Source organism: Haliotis asinina, chromosome 5 (genome assembly GCF_037392515.1).
Source record: "Haliotis asinina isolate JCU_RB_2024 chromosome 5, JCU_Hal_asi_v2, whole genome shotgun sequence".
NCBI lineage: Eukaryota > Metazoa > Mollusca > Gastropoda > Lepetellida > Haliotidae > Haliotis > Haliotis asinina.
Genome location: NC_090284.1, coordinates 14397649 through 14418252, shown reverse-complemented (window position 1 = coordinate 14418252; position 20604 = coordinate 14397649). Strand labels below are relative to the sequence as shown.

At 41.4% G+C, this 20604-nt stretch overlaps 1 protein-coding gene across 1 annotated transcript; it reads right to left on the bottom strand.

Moving 5' to 3' along the window:
• Positions 1–313: 313 nt before the first annotated feature.
• On the bottom strand, positions 314–16757 carry LOC137284906 (NACHT domain- and WD repeat-containing protein 1-like). Its single transcript, XM_067816950.1, has 13 exons — positions 16644–16757; positions 15242–15353; positions 14866–14912; positions 14581–14684; positions 13737–13783; positions 10912–11229; positions 9586–9785; positions 8420–8587; positions 7574–7709; positions 3783–7207; positions 3292–3403; positions 2444–3063; positions 314–1458 (listed from the first exon to the last, which is right to left on the bottom strand). The coding sequence occupies exons 1-13, from the start codon at positions 16755–16757 to the stop codon at positions 1198–1200; spliced, it is 5664 nt and encodes a 1887-aa protein (XP_067673051.1). The 3' UTR covers positions 314–1197.
• Positions 16758–20604: the final 3847 nt, after the last annotated feature.

Sequence of the window (20604 nt, the reverse complement as noted above, 5' to 3'; positions counted from 1 at the left end):
AAAAGTTTGAAGATCCTTAGCAGTGATATAATTTCTTCAGTTCTTACCGGTTTACTTACCGGAAAGTTTGTCTTACTTTCATTAACACTCTTAATGTCATGAGAATAACTGATGGAAACATGCTCCAGTGACTGACTAAGCATTTTACTACTGCCTGGTTATATATACTCTGTGACTGTCTAATAAACCCATCGTATATTTACTCAGCCCATGTGTTGTGTGGTAGCGCACTTAGTACCTCAAGCGACTAACTCCCCATTCTTAGGTTTATCAGAGTATTCTGTAATCTGACCCGCCATGAATAGTGAGTGAGTTTTGTTTTCCGCCGTTTCTTTATTATTGCAATTTTCCAGCAATACAACAGGATACCGTCACAAAACCCGTAACCACTGGACTATCACACCGCCTAGTGCACCACAGGGGCAGAGGGTTAAAATGAGGGTTTAATTCTACTTTTATATCGGCATTGTCACATATATATCTCAATAAAGAGAGCGTGGACAATATCATGCCATCCCTTTAGTGAAGAATAACATTTTCGATATTCCACACGCCCAAGCTAGTCTCCTTGGTCTTAGATTTTCTAAATTTACTGTTTATATTTAGAAACAAATCCTGTAGATAAGCTGTAATTGGTTCGGTACAGTGCCATCAAATGTTACTTTTGCTTGAAATATTTCTATCTTGAAACCCGCAATACGTTTAGGTGTACAAACAAGTCTGCAGAAAGGTGCGTTTTTGTGTGCTGTTAGCAATCAAATGTTCACCTATATTTAGGTTCTCATTAGACATTTAATCCTACACATATACCTGTCTAATTTGAAAACATAAAAAATGTGGTCCGAACAATTCTTAATTTCATCGCTGATGCGATCAAGATTTCCTTACTCACTCTAATCTTGAGCTAGACTACTTTCTATTTTTATCCTCGGTCTGGCAGACGAGGCAACCAAACTCTGCACCGAATTGTCTCTCGCGCTCGGTGAAGGTTAGGAAGAGTTGTGTCCCTTCCACCACAATGCAGAGCTTCATGCCTAGCGGTATTTGATCAATATCCCATGGTTGGAGTCACCACTTTACTTGTGTTTCGGCATGAGATGTTCTTCAAGTATTATTGTGTAACAGTTTAGAATATGATCACATTTTCCTGGAAACTTCGTTTTTGCATCACAAGTGCAAAAAGTAGTTCGATGTTTCTCATAGATCGTCGTCCCCTTTGTCCAGGAGATAATCGTCAATGTTCTTGATCTCAAACACTACAACACGTTTGCCATTGTTTTCGTCCACTAGAGCGATGATTCTGGCATTGTCCGGCGTTAACGCCACGTGATGTAATGTCGTGGGGATACGGAAAGAATACAGCAGTTTCCGCTGGTAGTTTGCCCACATTCTGACAACCCCTGTAGCCAATCCAGCCACTGTGAAACAGCCGTCCCTGGACAGCACTGCGTTGATCATCTGAAAAAAAAACATATTATCTCAAAATGTTTTGAAGAGATAATCGCACTGACATTGGTGCCAACAAACTTTATCCTAAAAGGTTACTGACAGACATATTTAAATTGTAATCAGATTGTTACAGGTGGTTAGGACAGCTAGGTGTTTCCTCATGTTGCCGAAACCCCGGTTCAAGTCGGGACATGAGTTCAGTATGTGACGAAGAATAGTGTTTTTCTACCCATTTGACAAATGCGGCTTAAATTCTCACCCCCTCCATCACTCACTCACTCACAATTGGTGTAAACTGTCCTTGACCAGCTATCAGCATAGGCTCGAATCTTGACTTTTTGCGAAGGAAAAACAAACATGTTTTCTTCCAGAGCAAATGGATCCGATCTGTGCTAAATTATTCTTGCTAATGGGAACGATTTTGTGTTTCAATAGTAAAATCGTGCTTATTTTGACCTCTTGGTATTTATGGACATTGTCTATTTCCAGACGGGACCCGTGAAGGTCCCGGGGCAGAATAGGCCTTCAGCAAACCATGCTTGCCATAAATGGCGACTATGCTTGTCATCAGAGGCGACTAACCGGATCGGGTGGTCAGGTTCGCTGACTTGGTTGACACATGTCACCGGTTCCCAGTGCGCAGATCGATGCTCATGCTGTTGTTCATTGTCTGGTCCAGACTCGATTATATACAGGCCGCAGCCATATAGCTGGAATATTGCTGAGAGCGGCGTAAAACTAAACTCACTCACCCAGTCACTATTTTCAGACGGAAAACAAACTTATACTTAGCTCCCTTAGACTATTTTCATTCCGGAAGTAATTAAATCGACATACAAAATTTCGGACGATATGTTGCAAATGTAATGCCAACAGTTCCGTAGTTAAAGCTTGGCAGAGATAAAAGATATGTGTCTTACATCCCAGAAAGAGTCTAATCCGATGTTCACCTGTAAGGTAAGATAATCAGTAAGCAACAGACTTTGATACTAACCTTATCTCCAGTAGCAGGCGAATAGACCATTGCCTTCCTCTGCATGTTCCATACACACACCCTGGAAGCCTCTGACGTCAGGAGGTGGGTGTAGTCGCTTGTGAAGTACATGCTTCTCACTGCGGATCGGTGAGGTTTCGTATGGGTGGACTTCGTACTCTTACATGCTACAATACCCTCTTTGCTGAACAATTTAATCACTTTCAGGGTGAACGAATCGAGAATGAATATATCCCCATCACGAGTCCCAAACAACACTTCCTGTTCGTTGTAAAATCTGGATTTGGTGACCTTGATGTTGAGTTCGGTAATGTTCTGGAAAGAGATTGTCTCCTCTTTGGAGCTGTCAGCGCCGGAAGAATGACTACTTTTTGTTCTTAGTCTCCTCTCTTCCCCTTCAGAGCTTCCACCTTCTGATGATCTGGAGTCGGAGTCTGCCACGTTCCAACTTATGATAATTGTTCTGTCCTCGACTTTCAGAAAGCCCAGTACGACAGTGAGGTCCTTGGACAGGGTAACCCTGGCCTTTTCCATGGAGACAGTGCCAGTGATGTCTCCGAGATGCAAGACAAACTTCTGTTCTTCCTCCGTGTTGAGGTCAACGATGGTCAATAGGAAGCCTGTAACACAAATATCATCAGACATACAGTCATATATATAAGGTTTATGAGTGAGTGAGGTCTACCACCGTTTTGTACACTATCCTAGCATTATCATTACTGGTAAAGCAGAGGAGGGCGTCAAGCATTGTACCATTGCCATCGAACACAGAATCTAGAACCTCGAGTTGACGAGCGAACGCTTTAACCACACGGTCACTAATGTCAAACAGCTGAAGGAATGCATACCTTGTCGCATCACAATAACTGTTGCCATTTTCTTGGAGTCCGCACTAATGTCGCACCTCAGGACCTTTTCTCTTTGAAGGACAGTCTTCTTTTTACCAGTACCGTACACAATCTATACACATTAAGATATATCCTCATAAATTTTTTTACATTCAAAATACATTTCCTGAATTTACAGAATTCACTGTCCACAATGTTTATATTCAATTCAAAATGAACAACGGTTCCGTTTCTTTATGTGCCTCTCTGGTCTGAAGCCTCGACTATCCGCCAAAACAAATTAAACAGATTTTATGGATCACCATAAATCACTGAAATCAGACTCCAGGTTTTCCTAAAACGATATACATGTCCTACCCAAAAAGCAATAATCTGCAAGTCAAAGAACCTGCATAAGAACAGTGTTTCTTATCATTTGCCTTAAATTATGCATAACATAAAATATACATCAACCTTACTGAAACCAAACACAGAAATACAATAAAACCTACCGAGATTGTTTCTTTCTCAGCAGTGTCCCTCGTTATCAGACACGCTGCTTGGTCAAAGAAGACAGTCCTGAGTCTGTGGAACCTGCCACCAGGTGCCACCGTTCTCACAGACAGCAACTTCTCCCTCTTCACATCCCACCACGCAATCTTCCTTTCTCCAGTATAGGTGAGGATGATGTCGCCCCGACCAGCAGCAGTGTTGGAGGCAATAACCTGGAGGCAGTCTTGGAGGTTCCCCGACTGTTCCCAGTTGCCCCCAGGCTGCTCTGTAGAATGGCCACCGAAGATGTTCTCATCAGTCTTATTGTAGAAAGCAGACACGTCAGGTCCGTTGAGAAACATCTTGCTTTTACCTTTCGCCTCGTACAGTTTATAGTAGGAGGGCAAATCAATCTTCTCTGATTCTTCCTTTATCAGGTCATCATCCCACATGATTTCGAACAGTTTCTCTCTTGCCGACCGGAGGATGTTCTGGAGGTTCCATAACTTGGCTGTGCCATCCTTGGAGAGTGAAATAAGATGTTGGAAGTGGATATGATCTGTCATGTAGAACAGCTGTATGATCTTCTCTGTGTGGGAGGAGAAGTGATGTATTGTTTGCCCGGAAGGGATGTTCATCACGACCACCATCCCTGTTGAAATGCCCACCATGAGGAAGTGGTCATCTTCAGAGGTCGTCATTGCAGTGACCTTGCCTGCTGATTTCTTGGCCGATTCACCAAACACCGACGCACTAAAAAGTTGTGTTCCCGAATTGAGCAAATTCCCTCTGATTTTTCCTGTTTCAGAGGCAAGGAAGACGTGATCATGACTCCTGGTAAACATGATAAGATGGATGTCCTCATCACCGACTGCAAGTATACATTCAACCTCCTGGTCAAGAATCGACAAGATCACAGCTTCTTTCTCGTACAGAACCACCGCATACTTGCCATCATTGGTCATGTGAAATGCGTCGCAACGGCTAGACAAGGATTTCTCCTCTAGTGGTATCGTTTCAAAGTTTTCCGGATCGGAGGTTTCCCAAATCCTGACGCACCAGTCAGAGTGTACGTGGAGAGTGCATATCGTGGGTTTCATTCTATGTGACATAGCAGCATCTCGGATCTGCTGCTGAGCGTTTATCACACAGGACGGCGTCCCAGTCACAGCATGGAGTCGTTTGATGTGCTTGTCGGAAGCAAAATATGCAGTTCCATCATCAAACACGTGAAGCCAAGAGACTTTACCGATACCAAGGGGAACCTTTCTCAAGAGTTTACCCCCCAGGATATCCCACGTTTTCAGCGCATTGTCCATGAGTCCCGTCACTCTGTACTTTCCCCACACATACGGTCTTTGGAGAACTGCTTCCACTGAAGCCAGACACTCGCCTGTTCCGAGTTCTATTGTCTGAAATTTGCCACTCATCATAGACACGAGGTATAGTCCATCCTGACTTGGAAGCATCTGTTCTGAGTGCCTGGTCACATTCCCATAAAAGAAGGAGCCACTGAAGAAACCACAGTTTGGAGACGGAATCAGGATTGTTGTGTGTACTTGTTTCATCCACTCCTTTGACTGTTCAATGAACTGGTTGAAGTAGTGGGAATGATGAGATGGGAACTGAGAGACAATGCTTGCGAGAGCTGTTGGGTTTTCTTCTAAAACATGCCTTAGGTTGAGTAAAAGCCTCCTCACTAAGAATATATCCTCATCCACCTGTAGTAACTCAACAATAGCCTTTAAATCAAACAGGAAATCGTTCAGATATCCTGAGTATATCTCATTGATGATCCATGTGAAATTCAGTAACACAGTCTCCTTGAGTGTCTTCAGTGTATTTGGCACATCCGAACTGGAGCGGCTGAGATGGTAAGGGACTGATCTAAGAGTGCGCCAGTTTTGACTAATCAGTGCAAGTCCTTTTTTCTCTGTGATTTGTTTGGCTGTGAAGAGAAGACCTCTTCTTGTGTACTGGAAAAACGACGCCAGCTGCTTGTGCATCAACCTTTCAAATTCTTCTTCAAGGTAACGTTTCTGAATTGCACTTTTTAGTGATGCATGTCCTATTTTCTTTAACGTTTCCCCTTCAACTTTTCTTTCCTCGAGAAAAGGATCCATCCACATGAAGATCCTGCATAACTGTGCTTGATATGGGTATCCTTCAAGAACACTCAAATCTGTGATTTCTGATTGAAGTTCATTCAAGAGATCTGATTCTGATAAGACCAAGTGAAGGAGTTCAGAGTCCGCGAGACCATACCTTGAGGTAGCCAGCAGAGACAGGACATATTTGGTAAAGGCAGAACCTATGTTTTCCTCAACATCTTCAATTAGTCTCTCAAAAGCTTCTGTTGCTGAATCCACTCTGAACTGTTCTGGTAGCGTGTGGGAAGGCCACTGAGCAGCGATAACACCCACTACCGTAAGTGTGAGAGGTGTTTCTTCATAGCCAGTCTGTTTCAGAACCATATTCAACTGGTCACTAGTCACTGTTTTGCCTGCAGCCTTTAAGATTTTGTCGATGGTGTTCTTCCTTTCGTCTCCCACAACGCCTTGGATAGTGAAAAACTGTCCTGGCTGAGGGCTTGCCTTGAGCAGTTTCAGATACGGATGAGCACGATCTATGGTCAAGACAAGAGACACATTAAGTGGTAAATCTTCCATGAGAGCCCATACATGGTGTGGTTCAAGGTCTGATATATTTTCAAGGCCGTCCAGAATGATGACCAAAGGACCAACATCCTCATCTTCTGAGGCTTGTTTCAGCAGAGTCCGGAAGATTTTGATAATGTCCACAAGTGTAGCTAACGGAGGGAACCTGACACTCAGTGTATAGAGAAAAGCTATCTGTTTGCAGGTACTAATCAGTGTGTGATACAATGAAGAGGTTCTCAGCGACCGACCGATAAACCGGATGATTGTGTTGACCTTTGGAATCCAGGTAACAGAACATTCCGCAATGTGAGCAACAAATGAACTTTTCCCAGAGCCCTTGTCTCCACAGATGACTGCTGTCTTCTTGAAAGCGGGGTTCATCAAGATGTCCCTTATTTCCTCAAACAACTGCTCGTTGGTTTGGATAGTGTAAGACTTGTTCAGGAGCTTCTGGTGATTGACATGTTGGATGAGGTCAGCTGTTCCTGACACATGGTCAGCGATGTAAAACTGCTGGAGATCAAGGTTCTTCTCTATCATAGTCATCACATGGGCAAGAAACACATTGCAGATATTCCTCATATAGTTCAGCGTCTTCCTTCCTTTTGCAATTGGCACAATGTTTCCCTCACAACCATTGTTTTCAAAGCAGCGTGTGATGATGGTAAGTAAATTTGAGAAACCTTTCTCGTGATGCTCTACACTGCTGTCCCTCATAAAACAGAGAAGCTGATTGCCAGGCTCCCTGCAACCATACAGTCCTGTCTCTACTTCCTTTGCACAAACTGAAATGTACATTGAGAATATATGACAGAGTGTAAATACTGCCCACATCAGCACATGAGTGTGAGTGCATGCGTGTGTGCATTTTAATCTAGGATCAAATCTAGTAGTGGTTAGAATAGAAAAAATAACCACTACGAATGGGAATGTTTCCCTCTCCAACTAGAATAGCTAGCTGGTTATCTTTGCTACCCTGGATACCCCATCTTCATCAGCTAGTTCAAGAACTAACTTGTAAAAATCAATCACCAAATAGTTTGAAAGAATGAACGCATGATCAACTCTTATGTATTTTCATGATGTCAATTTAATGCTGTCGTTATTTCAGTTTCATGGTTTGTGTGTGATCACGCAGGTAAAATACTAACTAGACCACTTATAGAAGTCCTTGGTTCTTCTCCCGAATTTCCCTTCCTCCCTGAGAATATCCATGGCGTCTGTAAGGACTTCCTTCAGCTTTACCTCTGCTTCTTCCGAATCAGGCAGATTCTGGAGGTCCTCTCTCTACATGTAATAACAAACATGCACCACCTCATTTGGTACACAGTACTGAGTGGACAAGAGTGAGTGAGGAGGACAAACTTTTTAGGGATTGGCTGCTTCTTCATTGCAGTAGATGCAACATTTCGGTATAGATCCAAACACTGTTATTTAACAAATCATACCAGCTGCTAAGGCCACTCAAAGAAGTGTGAGCAACGTTTTACGCCGCTTTTGTAATATTCCAGCAATGACAAAGATACTAGAAAATGCTTTAAGCATTAAGCTACCCTATCGTCCATACTAGATAATCGCAATTACTAGATGGTTGCCAAGCGAGAGCAACTTCACAGATATGATTGAGCGAGTGAGTTTAGTTTTACACCGCACTCAGCAATATTCCAGCCTTATGGCGGCGGTCTGTAAATAATGGAGTCTGGACCAGACATTCCAGTGATCAACAACATGAGCATAGATCTGCGCAATTGGGAACCGATGACATGTCCCAACCAAGTCAGCAAGTCTGACCACCCGATCCCGTCAGTCGCCTCTTACGACAAGCATAGTCGCCTTTTATGGCAAGCATGGGTTGCTGAAGGCCTATTCTACCCCGGGACCTTCACGGGTCACAGATATGATTGACGGAGGCTAGGACAAGTGAATGTAAACGTCCTAACAATCAAAGCTATTTTCTAAGTGCCGCTATTTACATGCATATTGTGTTCTTGTCTTACCGCCAGTTCATACAATGGAGAGAGGCGGTTGGTGTCAAGACGATAATATTCGTCCAGGAGTTCGACCCCCTCTATCCTCTGCTTGATGACAACATCTCTAATCTGTTCCAGCTCCTCCTTTGACATGAAGCCAGGCAAATCGTTGTCAAGTTGCTCACCAACCAGACACTACAAAGAATGTTGTAGCCCTTTTAAAGTGTAACAATCAACAAAAGCAATCATAACCAGAAGAACATTTGAAATGAACTTTATGTAAAAAAAAAGATCAACACAAACAGTTAACGACAAGTTTTATGGATGAACAACAGATGATGCGTCGTTTCGATACGGATTCTTGTATCGTTATCAACCTGCTTGTCAAAACGCCATTCAAATGAGAAATACCACATGTCAACAGTCGGTCAAGAACATTTGAATTTGCCGTGTAAATTGTTAGCGGAAACAGCATGGACCCCTGACCTGTCCCCAGGACACTTATGTACGTTTGATGTCTTTGACTGACTGAGTTTAGTTTTAAACATTAAAACACTCTCAGCAATATTCCAGCAATATCACGGCTGTGGACACCAGAAATAGGCTTCACACATTATACCCATGTGGGGAGTCAAACCCGGGTATTCGGCTTGGTGAGCGAACGCTTTAACCACTAGGCTACACCAAAGTCCCTGATGTCATTGAAGCAAGTATTTGTGACTGCACTAGGTAGTACCCCAGTCAGAGAAGTTAGAAATATAACCACTACTGCGGCTTCTAACACCACCACCTCCACCACCAATGCACATACATCACCAACTACTACTACTACTACTGCTGCTGCTGCTGCTGTGCTACTACCACTACCACTTTAACTACTGCTACTGCTACTACTAAATGAAGACTGGCAAATACGGGAGAATGCTTGAAATTATTGTTCACTACTATATTAGTACATGACGAAGTCTAAAAGAGAAATTGGGGATATTCACCGCAACATGGCATCACTATCGCAGAAATTGTGACTAGATATCCTTCTAAAAGGATGAATGGGCAGAACAAAATTTTCCGGAAAACTCTTCGTAACGCGATTCCACATTTGTCATAGGAGCAAATTCACATGAAAGCTCAAAATTTGAACTACCTCGCCCAAGACAGATATCCTGTGCAATATGTCAATTATTTTAACTCACCACGAAGTTTGGTCCTACGGAGAGCCTGCGGCACTTCTCCACTTCCACCTCACACATCTTGAAGGTCATGATGTCATTGCCCAGTTTGTCCATTCCAGTCCTCAAGTCCACGACGTGACAGTTCATCCCCAGCTTCTCACAGTAGCGCCTGAGTTCGGGACAAGCCACCTCTGCCAAAAACTCCCGCTCCTCAGCCATGTCTGTACATGAGATATTTATTATGATACACGTGAAGACATATTCCACAACATGAACTCGTGTTGACTGAGTTCAGCACTACAGGCAGATTGCAAAGACTTCTCAAACGACCTTCACACGGTAAACTAAAGTTTGTTGTCAAACTCGAGTACGCATGTTGTCAGGCTCGAGCTTGACAGTATGAAAATTCCAACAACTCGTCACCTACACCAACTGCAGAGTTGTCAAATTGTTGTCGGGAAAGAGGATCGGTCTCTATTCTCAATAACATTTCCGTCAAACTTTCGGTGTTGTCAAACTCGAGTTTGACGTGTAAAGTGTTGTTAAACTCGCGTTGTTTAACAACAGCCAATCGCAGTCAACGAAAGTGTCACGCGACCGCACCGAGGGAGACATGGCGCTCAAATGACACCAAAGTTTGTGAAAACGGCAGTTGGACAATTTCTTAAATTTCCAACTTTAGTTCGCAGTGTGAAGCCCACTTTAGTGTTGGAATGTACACTGTACGATTAACGTCAGCCGGATACGAAGAAGTACAAACACAGATTTTTATATAATGTCTAGAGTATGATAAGTCGAAAACGTAGAGAGCATTGTAACCTCCGGTATTGCCTATCCTAAGTCTATAACTGAATGAAACATGTGAATGAAACGGTGCAGTTAGGTGGCTGGTGGATTTATTGTCGGACCCGCAGTTTCCATACATATTCGTTCTTTTATCATGCAGTACATTCATACTGGGCTTTTTTGTTGTTGTTTTTTATCATGTAATACATTTATATTGGTTCTTCCATCATGTAGTACATTCACATTGGTTCTTATGTATTGCAATACATTATATTGGTTCTGTTAGTATGCTGGACCAATCCATATTGGTTCCTTTGTCCGACAATACATTAATGTTGCTTCTTTTGTTACATAATAATTTATATTGATTGATTATATCGATTTTTTTCCTGCAATACATTTACATACCTTCGTTTGTCCTACAGTATAGTTACACACCTTGTTTGGTTGCATTAATATGAAGGGGTTTTGGTGTTTTTCTTTTCAAAATTGTTATTTTTTCATATTTCAAAGTTAGTGTGAACCCGAAGGTAATAACATCGTAATGAATATATTTCCAACCTGGCGTGGCAGTCAGATAGATCCTGACCTCGGACCGTGGTATGTCTTTGTCAATTTTGAGTTTAGCTGCCTTGAGATTGACCAACATCTCTCTCTTCATATTCATCCACTTCTGGGGCGTGGTCCTGACCCTCGTCTTGGCACTCCGTATCCTGAGAGGAGCCGTGAAAGAGGAGGACCTTTCTCGGGAGATTTTGCAGATTTGGGAGGTTGTGGAGACGGAGGTAGAGGTGGAGGTGGAGGCTCGACGGAAGGAGTTAAGCCTCCCGAAGTCCAGTTGTTCCTCCCCTTGGCTCACAAAAGCCAGCTGCTGGTACCCTGCAACACGTGATCATCAAACCCGGCTTCCATATATCTAGTCTATATAATTAAACATAGTTTAAATGACTCACATATATATAATTTTACCTAACGTTGAGCTATATATGATCAGCATCGGTTGCATACACCGCATATCGCTGCAACATCATCACGTTATTTCTCATATGCTAAAATATGTATCGGAAGGATAGGAATTTTAAAACAAGATACTTTTCAAATGAAGTAACTTTAATCTTAAACGAGAAATTTCATAAACTCGATAAAACATTCATCACATGTTTGACTGTCGTATCCATATTAGAAAAGATAATATATTACATTCTATAAATGCAAAACTATTTGAACAGCCTTTGATGTACAGTTTTCCCGCAAGAGTTTATACTAACGTATGATCAATTAGCTTAATGTAATCATACGCAAATAAACCACTAAAATCAAAATGGTTTTCTGCCGTTATAAGAATAAATCCAAGAATATTACGACAGGTGACTGCAGCAATTAACATCTTATTATACCTATTTTGGGAATCAAACCGAAGTGTTTGGTGTGATGAGCATCGCTTTAACTACAAGCCTACCCCATCGCCCAATACCGTTGACAATGTCAAATACATACCATCACATCAGTGTGTTATACCAGCAAAAGCACGGAACGTTATATGAGAGACAAAAATACATCTACACTGTACATCCATACAGATACTTAATGCCATCAACTGGCTAAACCAGGACACAGACAATTATGCGTTATTCTAATATTAGTCCATCTATTCAGCTCTAATGGAGGCTAAAACAAAACATCACGTAACAAAGGCTAAATCTACGAACTAAATTCATATACTAATACTCATCTACACCAAAATGGTTAAGTTGAATTTTCTGCTAGATAGTCACAAAGTGTAAAATACCAGTTCTAGACTTCCTGTCACAGAGCATGCGCAACACAAAATGCCACATGGGATATTAACATGCCAGAGAGGCAATAACATGCAATACAGAACATGCACTATTGTTACAGCTCCGTCACATGCAAGGCTATATGTCAGAAAATGACTCATTGTATATGCTTTGATATTATCAGCATGCTTACATAGTCATAATGTAATATATATCAGCAACGAGGTAGATTTGGTCAGATGTATCCAACAGTAGAATACGGGTATTTCTACATGTGCAATAACGACTTGAAACATAGGTATAAAATCAACAATGATACATGCATTTGTTATACAACAATGGAAAAACAATATGCTGCAACCTGTGTTTCTAGGTGTTGACAGCATTGTGATTTATACGTGCTATACTTTGTCTTTTATGATCACAAAATATATAGCTACACCTTGCTTTCACTGGGAGAGCACAGCAATGTAATGCACATGCGTTGAATTTGGTCCTTCCAAGACAAATCCAGCAAGGTAATGTATATATGCGCGCTACACTTTAATATCTCATACAGGAATGTTCAAAAAGGTATCACACATGTGTACTATTTTGTCGTTTGTAAGAAAATACACCAATGTAATGTTAATTTGCTATTCATGTATTAGTCTTTGCTCTGTGTTACAATGTGACTCACTCGTTATACCGTACTACGCCATCAACTAATCATTCTCACAGTGAAATGGTTTTAGGCAGTGTCTCCTTCAAACCGAATTAATCAGCCTCATAAATTAAAAATACTGAAACGGCGTTATTCACTCAAAACCCTCAGCTGATTTTTACATTTGTGCTCTTGATCCTTTAAGGATCCGTCTAATATGTAAGCTTCTTGTCTGTTAGGACTTTAGCAACAGGTAAAGTAGTTTGGCTCTGCAAACGCACAAAGGTTGTGCTTAATATCCCAGATGAATATCATATAACAATGCATACATGTTTTATAAAATACATTAATCCTTAGCAACGACAGTAATGATGAAACAGTTGACCCGGTTTGTCAGTTTGGATAGATAGATATTAAAGTCTCACCTTATTTGCCACATTTTAAAAACAAATTAATGGGCGTATATGTAACATAAAATACCATGCTCCCCTCCGGTTGGAGTTATGATAGACTATAAAAGCATAAAATATACTTATATACACAACATACAGCAAATAGAGAGACACAGTTAATTGTATAAAATAATGCTACGAATATCTAAAACAGTCTTGTAGGATTTGGCACTTAAAAGAGCACTTTCATAATTAGATAATATAAGCCTGATCTTATTACAGTCGTCAGTTTGAGTAAATGTTGGTCATAGGAAATTGCACCTATCAAATAGAACTTGTCTTGGATGACATCCGTTGTATATTTGTCCTGGAAGCTTAAGGTTTAACTAAGAACAGCACAAGGAAAGGCGAAGAAACAGAAATTTAGATTTTAACTTAAAGATTCAAATGTTGAAATAAAGAGATAGTTGTCTACAGGTTAGACGTTGTTAAATTGAAAGTAGGGAATGGTGTCTGGATTGGACCTCAGGACACTAAGTGGAGCTATCGTCAAGAAACTGCTTCTCATATTACCTCGCCATTCACTGAGCAACTCAGTGAGCTTTTTGAACCTCGCAGCTCTGTGTGTACAAGTATGGCACAAGTATGGAACTATGTTATACAATTAAACAATTAAACATGAAAAAGAAATGTGTCAGACATATAATAATTTCAAATTACAGTGAAACACAGTTAACTCCTCTGTTACCGTTCCCTAATGACCCAGCTTGGATGTATATTGTTGATCACTGGATTGTCCAAACACGAGTATTTACAGACCGACACCACATGGATACAATATTGCTGAATGCGGCGTAAGACTAAACTCACTCACTCAATCTTAAATATGAAATTTGTTGACTTTGATGTTTGTCTTCAGTACGCTGTACTAAACAATAACCAGCAATATGACTATGGACTGTATATGTGCATTCGGGGGTCAGATTAGTGATCGATATTGTGAGCAGCATCGTTATATTACACAGACACACAGACATGATACCAAGCTTTTTAAACCTTTCTAAACCGGAACCTTCAGTAGGTGTATACCATGTACCTATATATGGACATACATTCATTTCAAAATGGTCTAATAAGTGAGGTTTCCGGTATGAAGGAGTCTGGGATAACGGAGGCTTTCTGTACATGTTTGAACAATTGCTTCCACATTTTGTTAACACACTTTAACCGGAAAAACATCATTAGACGTAACTAAATGTACATTTTTAATTATACAATATCCTGTATATCTGGCCGAAAAATATTGATGTGACGTAAACATTTAACTTATTTACTTTAGCATATGTGTTTCGTGACTATCATTGCACATGTGTAAAAAGAATAAGTCCAATAGTATGGCCAAATCCGAAAAATCTACCTCTTTTTGTGGTATTCGGGATCCCCGGCCGGAAACGGAACCCGTTTTCCTCGCGCACGCGTAACAGCATCCAGTGATACATTTCGGGGTCCTTTTCTTGCAATCTTGGGATAAAAACGAAAACAAATCATTAATGACTAATAATTCTTTTTATAATTTGTGTTTATGAAAAAATACTATAACGTGGCCGACTGTATTCAAATCAATTGCCATGTATTATAAAACATAGAAAAATAACGATTGATGTATCATCGAGGTAAAGCAGTTTGCAATCGCAATACTCACATCTGACATCTGTCGCATAGCAACGTTATTGCACTTCCAAGCATTCCCTAAATTGGAAAAAAATGTGGAAAGACTAATTTAACAAGACATGGATATGCTGAAACAGAGAATCGTAAATTAGTCATAGAAAGACGAAGGATATTAATTCATACTATTTTTACATTGCAATGTCTATATCACCATGCTCATTCTAACTATCATTACTAAGATACCGATACCTTTAATTCATTTCAACACTGGTAACCTTAGTATATATTTGATTTAAATTTGACCTGAAATGTCATGTCCATGGCAATATCAAATGCTAATCACACAGAAAGTCAACCTTGACATTTGACTTGTCCCTATCAAAATGTGAGCAGTGTGTTTTACTGACGTATCCAGAGAGGCTCTTCTCTGTACGGTGGTTTGATCTTCTGGTATTTGAGGGATAAAACTGTGGAGGCTCTGTCGATACGCTGGTGTTTGATCAGAGGGTGGAACTCGATCTGGGGGACACACAAGTATATCAACAGACAGAGGTACAGAGAACTCCTATGTAGATACTGCCACTAAATATTTGAAATGAACAAACGAACGAAAGAAACACCCAAATTACCAGCCAACAATCCCTCACACAAACAGAGAATCTAGCCAGCCAACAATCCCTCACACAAACAAACAGTCCATCCAACCAGCCAACAACAGACAATCCAGCCAGCCAAGAATTCCTCTCACAAACCGACAATCCAGTCAGCCAACCAACAATTCGTCACAAAAACAGAACGACAATCCTGCAGCCAGCCAACAATTCCCCACACAAGCAGACAATCCAGCCAGCCAACAATCCTCACACAAACAAGCAGACAATCCAGTCAGCTAACAATCCCTCACACAGACAGTCCACCCAACCATGCTCTGTTTTCGACATCCCTGAAATAGCCCCGAAGGAAATTAACACACGGTAGTGTACCTCTGAAAGTTAAACACAAACTGCATAGTTCACAGATGTCTCAGTGAGTTTTACACCGCTTTTAGCATTATCCCAGCAATATGAGAACATGCCATAATGGGCTTCACACATTATACCCATGTGGGAAACGAACCCGGGCCTTTGGTGTAACAGTCGAACGCTTTAAACGCTTGGCCATGGTTGCATATAACTCGTGTGACTGATAGGACCTTGAGTGGCACGCAGTGACATCCTCAGACATGACACTTCAAAATTACCCTGCAGCATTAGGAAACATAGTGGATTTGTAAACAGGTTTTAGCTTAGATTAAGCAGGTACTTCCCCAATATAGACTGAAGCTTAAGGGGTGCCGGGCGGGGGATTGTGTTGTCAAACATCTGATATATAGACCTCAAGGTCCCGTACTTCATTAACGGTATCGAGAGCCTAGCAGTTAAAGATTCACTATCATGACTTAAGTCCAAATGTATTCTAACCATCGGCTCATCGTATGTAATTCATGTATAGTAGTTTCCTCCCTTGGCTTGGATAATGACTAAAGCGGCGTAAAAGTATCCTCACTCATGAATTAACACGGGTTCAATGTTGAAATGTATCTACGTCATACTTCACACTTTGCTGATCGACGTTAAGGAATATTACCCCTTCTCATTGATAATTAGATATTTTGTATTGTTCCATAGTTTTGATTTAGGGGCTGATATATTTATTTGAATAATTTTTATATCCTCCTTTTAACTACTTCAAAGAAGTTCTGTCTTGGTCGAATATTTGAAATAAAGCAATACATGTCTGTTCGTCCGATAATAATTCAGCTTTACTTACATTTTCACGTTTAACTCCGAGTTTGATGAGCAACTCATCTTCCATGGCGGTCTTTGCCCGGCGGACTTCCGGTTCCGGCGGCTTGTTCCAGTCTTCTTCATGTCTAGTTTCCATGGTGATCAGTCAAATATAGCATCAGTAGTGGCTGGAGATGTGGTCAGCACGCGACATCATGTCTGCAGTGTAAGCTTCGGTAAGCATAAGAGTTCATGGCAAATGAAAAGTAAAATAAATCTTACGAGCAGACGACAAATGGGACTACTAGCTTTTAACAATGTCATATTAGTGTCTAGTGTTAAATGAAGCTTCGATAGTAAGTTGTGCCGCTATCAATCTGTGTGTGCCTTGAAGGGACATGACAAATAGGAACCATACCTTCATACTGAAAGTATCTGCAATTTAGAAAACTCGACATACAAAAACACAAGTCCAGTCCTTCAATTATCATTTAACTACTAGAACTTCACGGACCGACGACGGTTGTTTGGAAGTGTTCCGAAAAACATCTCCACATGCAAATATGTCTGCCAGCATATGAACGCGTTATTCAGTCACGTAGTCGTAATTCATAACCAGTTTATCAAACTATGTTTACTGACCACTGGCCAGACGATGGCACCTACCGGTAACCATGGTAACGGTCTAATGTAGCAGATGTGACGTCAAGGTTACAGATGCAGCCACGAGACTACAGAAGTGGCGATATCGCCTGTATCCCAAGACTCTGCGAGATCAGACACCTTCATGCTAGGACCAAAAGACATTTATTCCATCGACTGGAAGAGGACTAAATTGGTGTGTTCGGCCGAAAGTCACCTTTGTCCGTGAAATACCGTAATCACCTGCTGAGCACACTAGCCCTAGCCGTTCAATTGGCAATCACTTTGATCTCATCAGAAAGTGATCAATCAATCGATGACTTGCCACGACAAAGCCACGAATTTCTCACCGCGGACTTACAAGCAATAGGGAAAGTTGAGTCGACAATAGTTGATTTAGGGCCTGTCGACAACTGGCAGTCCTTCAAGGGGACACATTCCAGTGAGGTGTGGGGTAGAGTTGTGGGGTAGTGGGGGATTGTGTGATTGTTCTTTTGAATGCAAGGTTCAGTGGAGAGGCTGGGTTCTGTTTTACAGGTACAGGAACCATTATGGCACATACAAGAAGATAGTTGAGAGAGTTAATTTGCTGTAAAACAAACCACCGTGAAAAGTATTATTGTGGCAACATGGCAAGGTCTAAACATTGACAAATCAACAGATATAATCGAGGCAAACCGGGCGTTACACCATAACTTTCTGTTATGTCCAAGGGACGACTCTCTACAACAACAGATGGAAGTCTAACATAAGTGAATGGTGTGTCGAGCTTGCAGTATTCATTTGGAGAGGGCTGGGGTTAAGTGTTTGGGGTTATTGAGATGTGTGGGTTAGAGGCTGGTGTTTTAATACATGGCTGTCGTTTTGTAGTAATGAAAGCATTGTATGAAAGAGTATGAAACTTGAAAGTTGAATCTTTGTGCGCATAGTTCGGTACCAACAAAGAAGGTCGGTTAGTGAATATGTTGTTAGGACGCAGTGCAATGCTCCTATAGTACCATAACGTACTGTACTGAATTCTCAACCAGACGGACCAGAGGATAGAAGACTATCCACACCATCAAGGATTTTTCCCTACCTCCAAGCCCTCTCTGCAATGCTAAAGCTCAAAATGAATCATGTCTAGATTTCCTCAGGTTCTGAATCACTGGTCTGCCTTGGGCCTCTTTTCAGTTTTTATTTGTTACTGTCAAAATTACACATATTCAGAGACGTGAATCTACCACCAAGGTCCACTTACACGGGTCTGTGCTGGGAATCGATTTACCTCCAGACTCTCCCCTGGGGCCGGGATGAGGGACCGAGTGCAAATAGTCCAAGTCATTGTTCTTTCTTTGTTAAAGACGGGAAGTACATGCCACTGAGACACCGAGGGGAACCTTCCTATCAAGGTTTATTAGTTTCGGGAAGTGACCTTCATAGTACTAGAGAATGAGTCTTTGCGTGTGTCAACAACTTCAGAGTTGTGTCACCACCGCGGATGATATTGTGTGTAGACCTACACGTGAGAGGGCCATATAATATGTAAAGAGGTGACAATCAGGAGACATGACACGTGAGTGCCGTGTATTGGGGAATGGAGATTTATGCTAGTTATATGGCCTTTCCTAAACATATCTGCCTGGCAGGAGAGCACTTCAACTGTGAGGTTTACACCACCACGCTTTCAGATGTTGCTAAGGAACTCTTCTGGTCACAGGTTGAGTCCAGTATGTAAATATGATTAACGGAGAGTTTAACCTGAAAGACCACGAGCATACTGTCTGTCTGCAGACATAATCATTTATGTAGGTTCAAATACCTTCATTCTGTTACGCTAAATACCCTCATCCGCTCTCAGAAGTGACTTCACAGGTTATTTTTTTCTCATACCAGTAATTTAGCAGAGAATTATAATCGCGTATTATTGTTATTTGATTGGACCGATATATTAGCATCGGATCCTACACACTGGCTGAAAACGAAGTAATAATGATAGGGTCAAGGTATTTGTTGTAATTAGCTGTAGACTGGACGCACTGGTAAGCACTCGATGGCAGACATATCACATTAACAGACTACTTGATTATAAACGCATATTACTCTAGAGAAACTTAGGAGCGTTCATTTTTGACAGAAGAAAGTAAACATAATAACTACAGTCGAACCTCAGTGCCAAGATCTCGGTTGACACGAATTCTCGGTGGTGCCGAACTCATCTCCCGGTCCCTGCCAATTTCCATATATTTGTCATTATTTTTACCCTGATGTCTTTAACATCTGTCGAATCCCCGTCTTTGACAGTATTTTGATTGCATTCATATCGAAAGCCCGGAGTTTTATCATTTCTTTTCGGCAGTACATAGTACACGTTGTTTTGCATACATATCTACGAATAGTTATTCAGTTTCGTTTGATATCGTTTTGTACAGTACTGCAATGGTATCATATGGTGTTGACTGGATCTAGGTGAAAACCCAGGTTTGGTATCATATGGTGTTGACTGGATCTAGGTGAAAACTCAGGTTTGGTATCCCGTGGTGTTGACTGGATCTAGGTGAAAACCCAGGTTTGGTATCATATGGTGTTGACTGGATCTAGGTGAAAACCCAGGTTTGGTATCATATGGTGTTGACTGGATCTAGGTGAAAACCCAGGTTTGGTATCATATGGTGCTGACTGGATCTAGGTGAAAACCCAGGTTTGGTATCATATGGTGTTGACTGGATCTAGGTGAAAACCCAGGTTTGGTATCATATGGTGTTGACTGGATCTAGGTGAAAACCCAGGTTTGGTATCATATGGTGCTGACTGGATCTAGGTGAAAACCCAGGTTTGGTATCATATGGTGTTGACTGGATCTAGGTGAAAACCCAGGTTTGGTATCATATGGTGTTGACTGGATCTAGGTGAAAACCCAGGTTTGGTATCATATGGTGTTGACTGGATCTAGGTGAAAACCCAGGTTTGGTATCATATGGTGTTGACTGGATCTAGGTGAAAACCCAGGTTTGGTATCATATGGTGTTGACTGGATCTAAGTGAAAACCCAGGTTTGGTATCATGTGGTGTTGACTGGATCTAGGTGAAAACCCAGGTTTGGTATCATATGGTGTTGACTGGATCTAGGTGAAAACCCAGGTTTGGTATCCCGTGATGTTGACTGGATCTAGGTGAAAACCCAGGTTTGGTATTCCGTGATGTTGACTGGATCTAGGTGAAAACCCAGGTTTGGGAACACTGCTTACAAACCAAACTTCGCAGTCAGTCCAGTCTGGAATTCGAAACCCCGGATTCTAAAACAACTAAGGGGGATAATTCTACATAGATTGCGGCGCCTGTGGCGTATACTTCACCCTTGGCATCTGCCGATTTTTTAAAAC

Coding starts and splice junctions, on each gene's coding strand:
- LOC137284906 (XM_067816950.1), bottom strand. CDS start 16,757: ATGGAAACTAGACATGAAGAAGACTGGAACAAGCCGCCGGAACCGGAA. Junction 9,786..10,911: donor CTATCTGACTGCCACGCCAG/GTTGGAAATATA, acceptor TCTCATGTACAG/ACATGGCTGAGGAGCGGGAG. Junction 3,064..3,291: donor AGTTATTGTGATGCGACAAG/GTATGCATTCCT, acceptor TTTGTGTTACAG/GCTTCCTATTGACCATCGTT.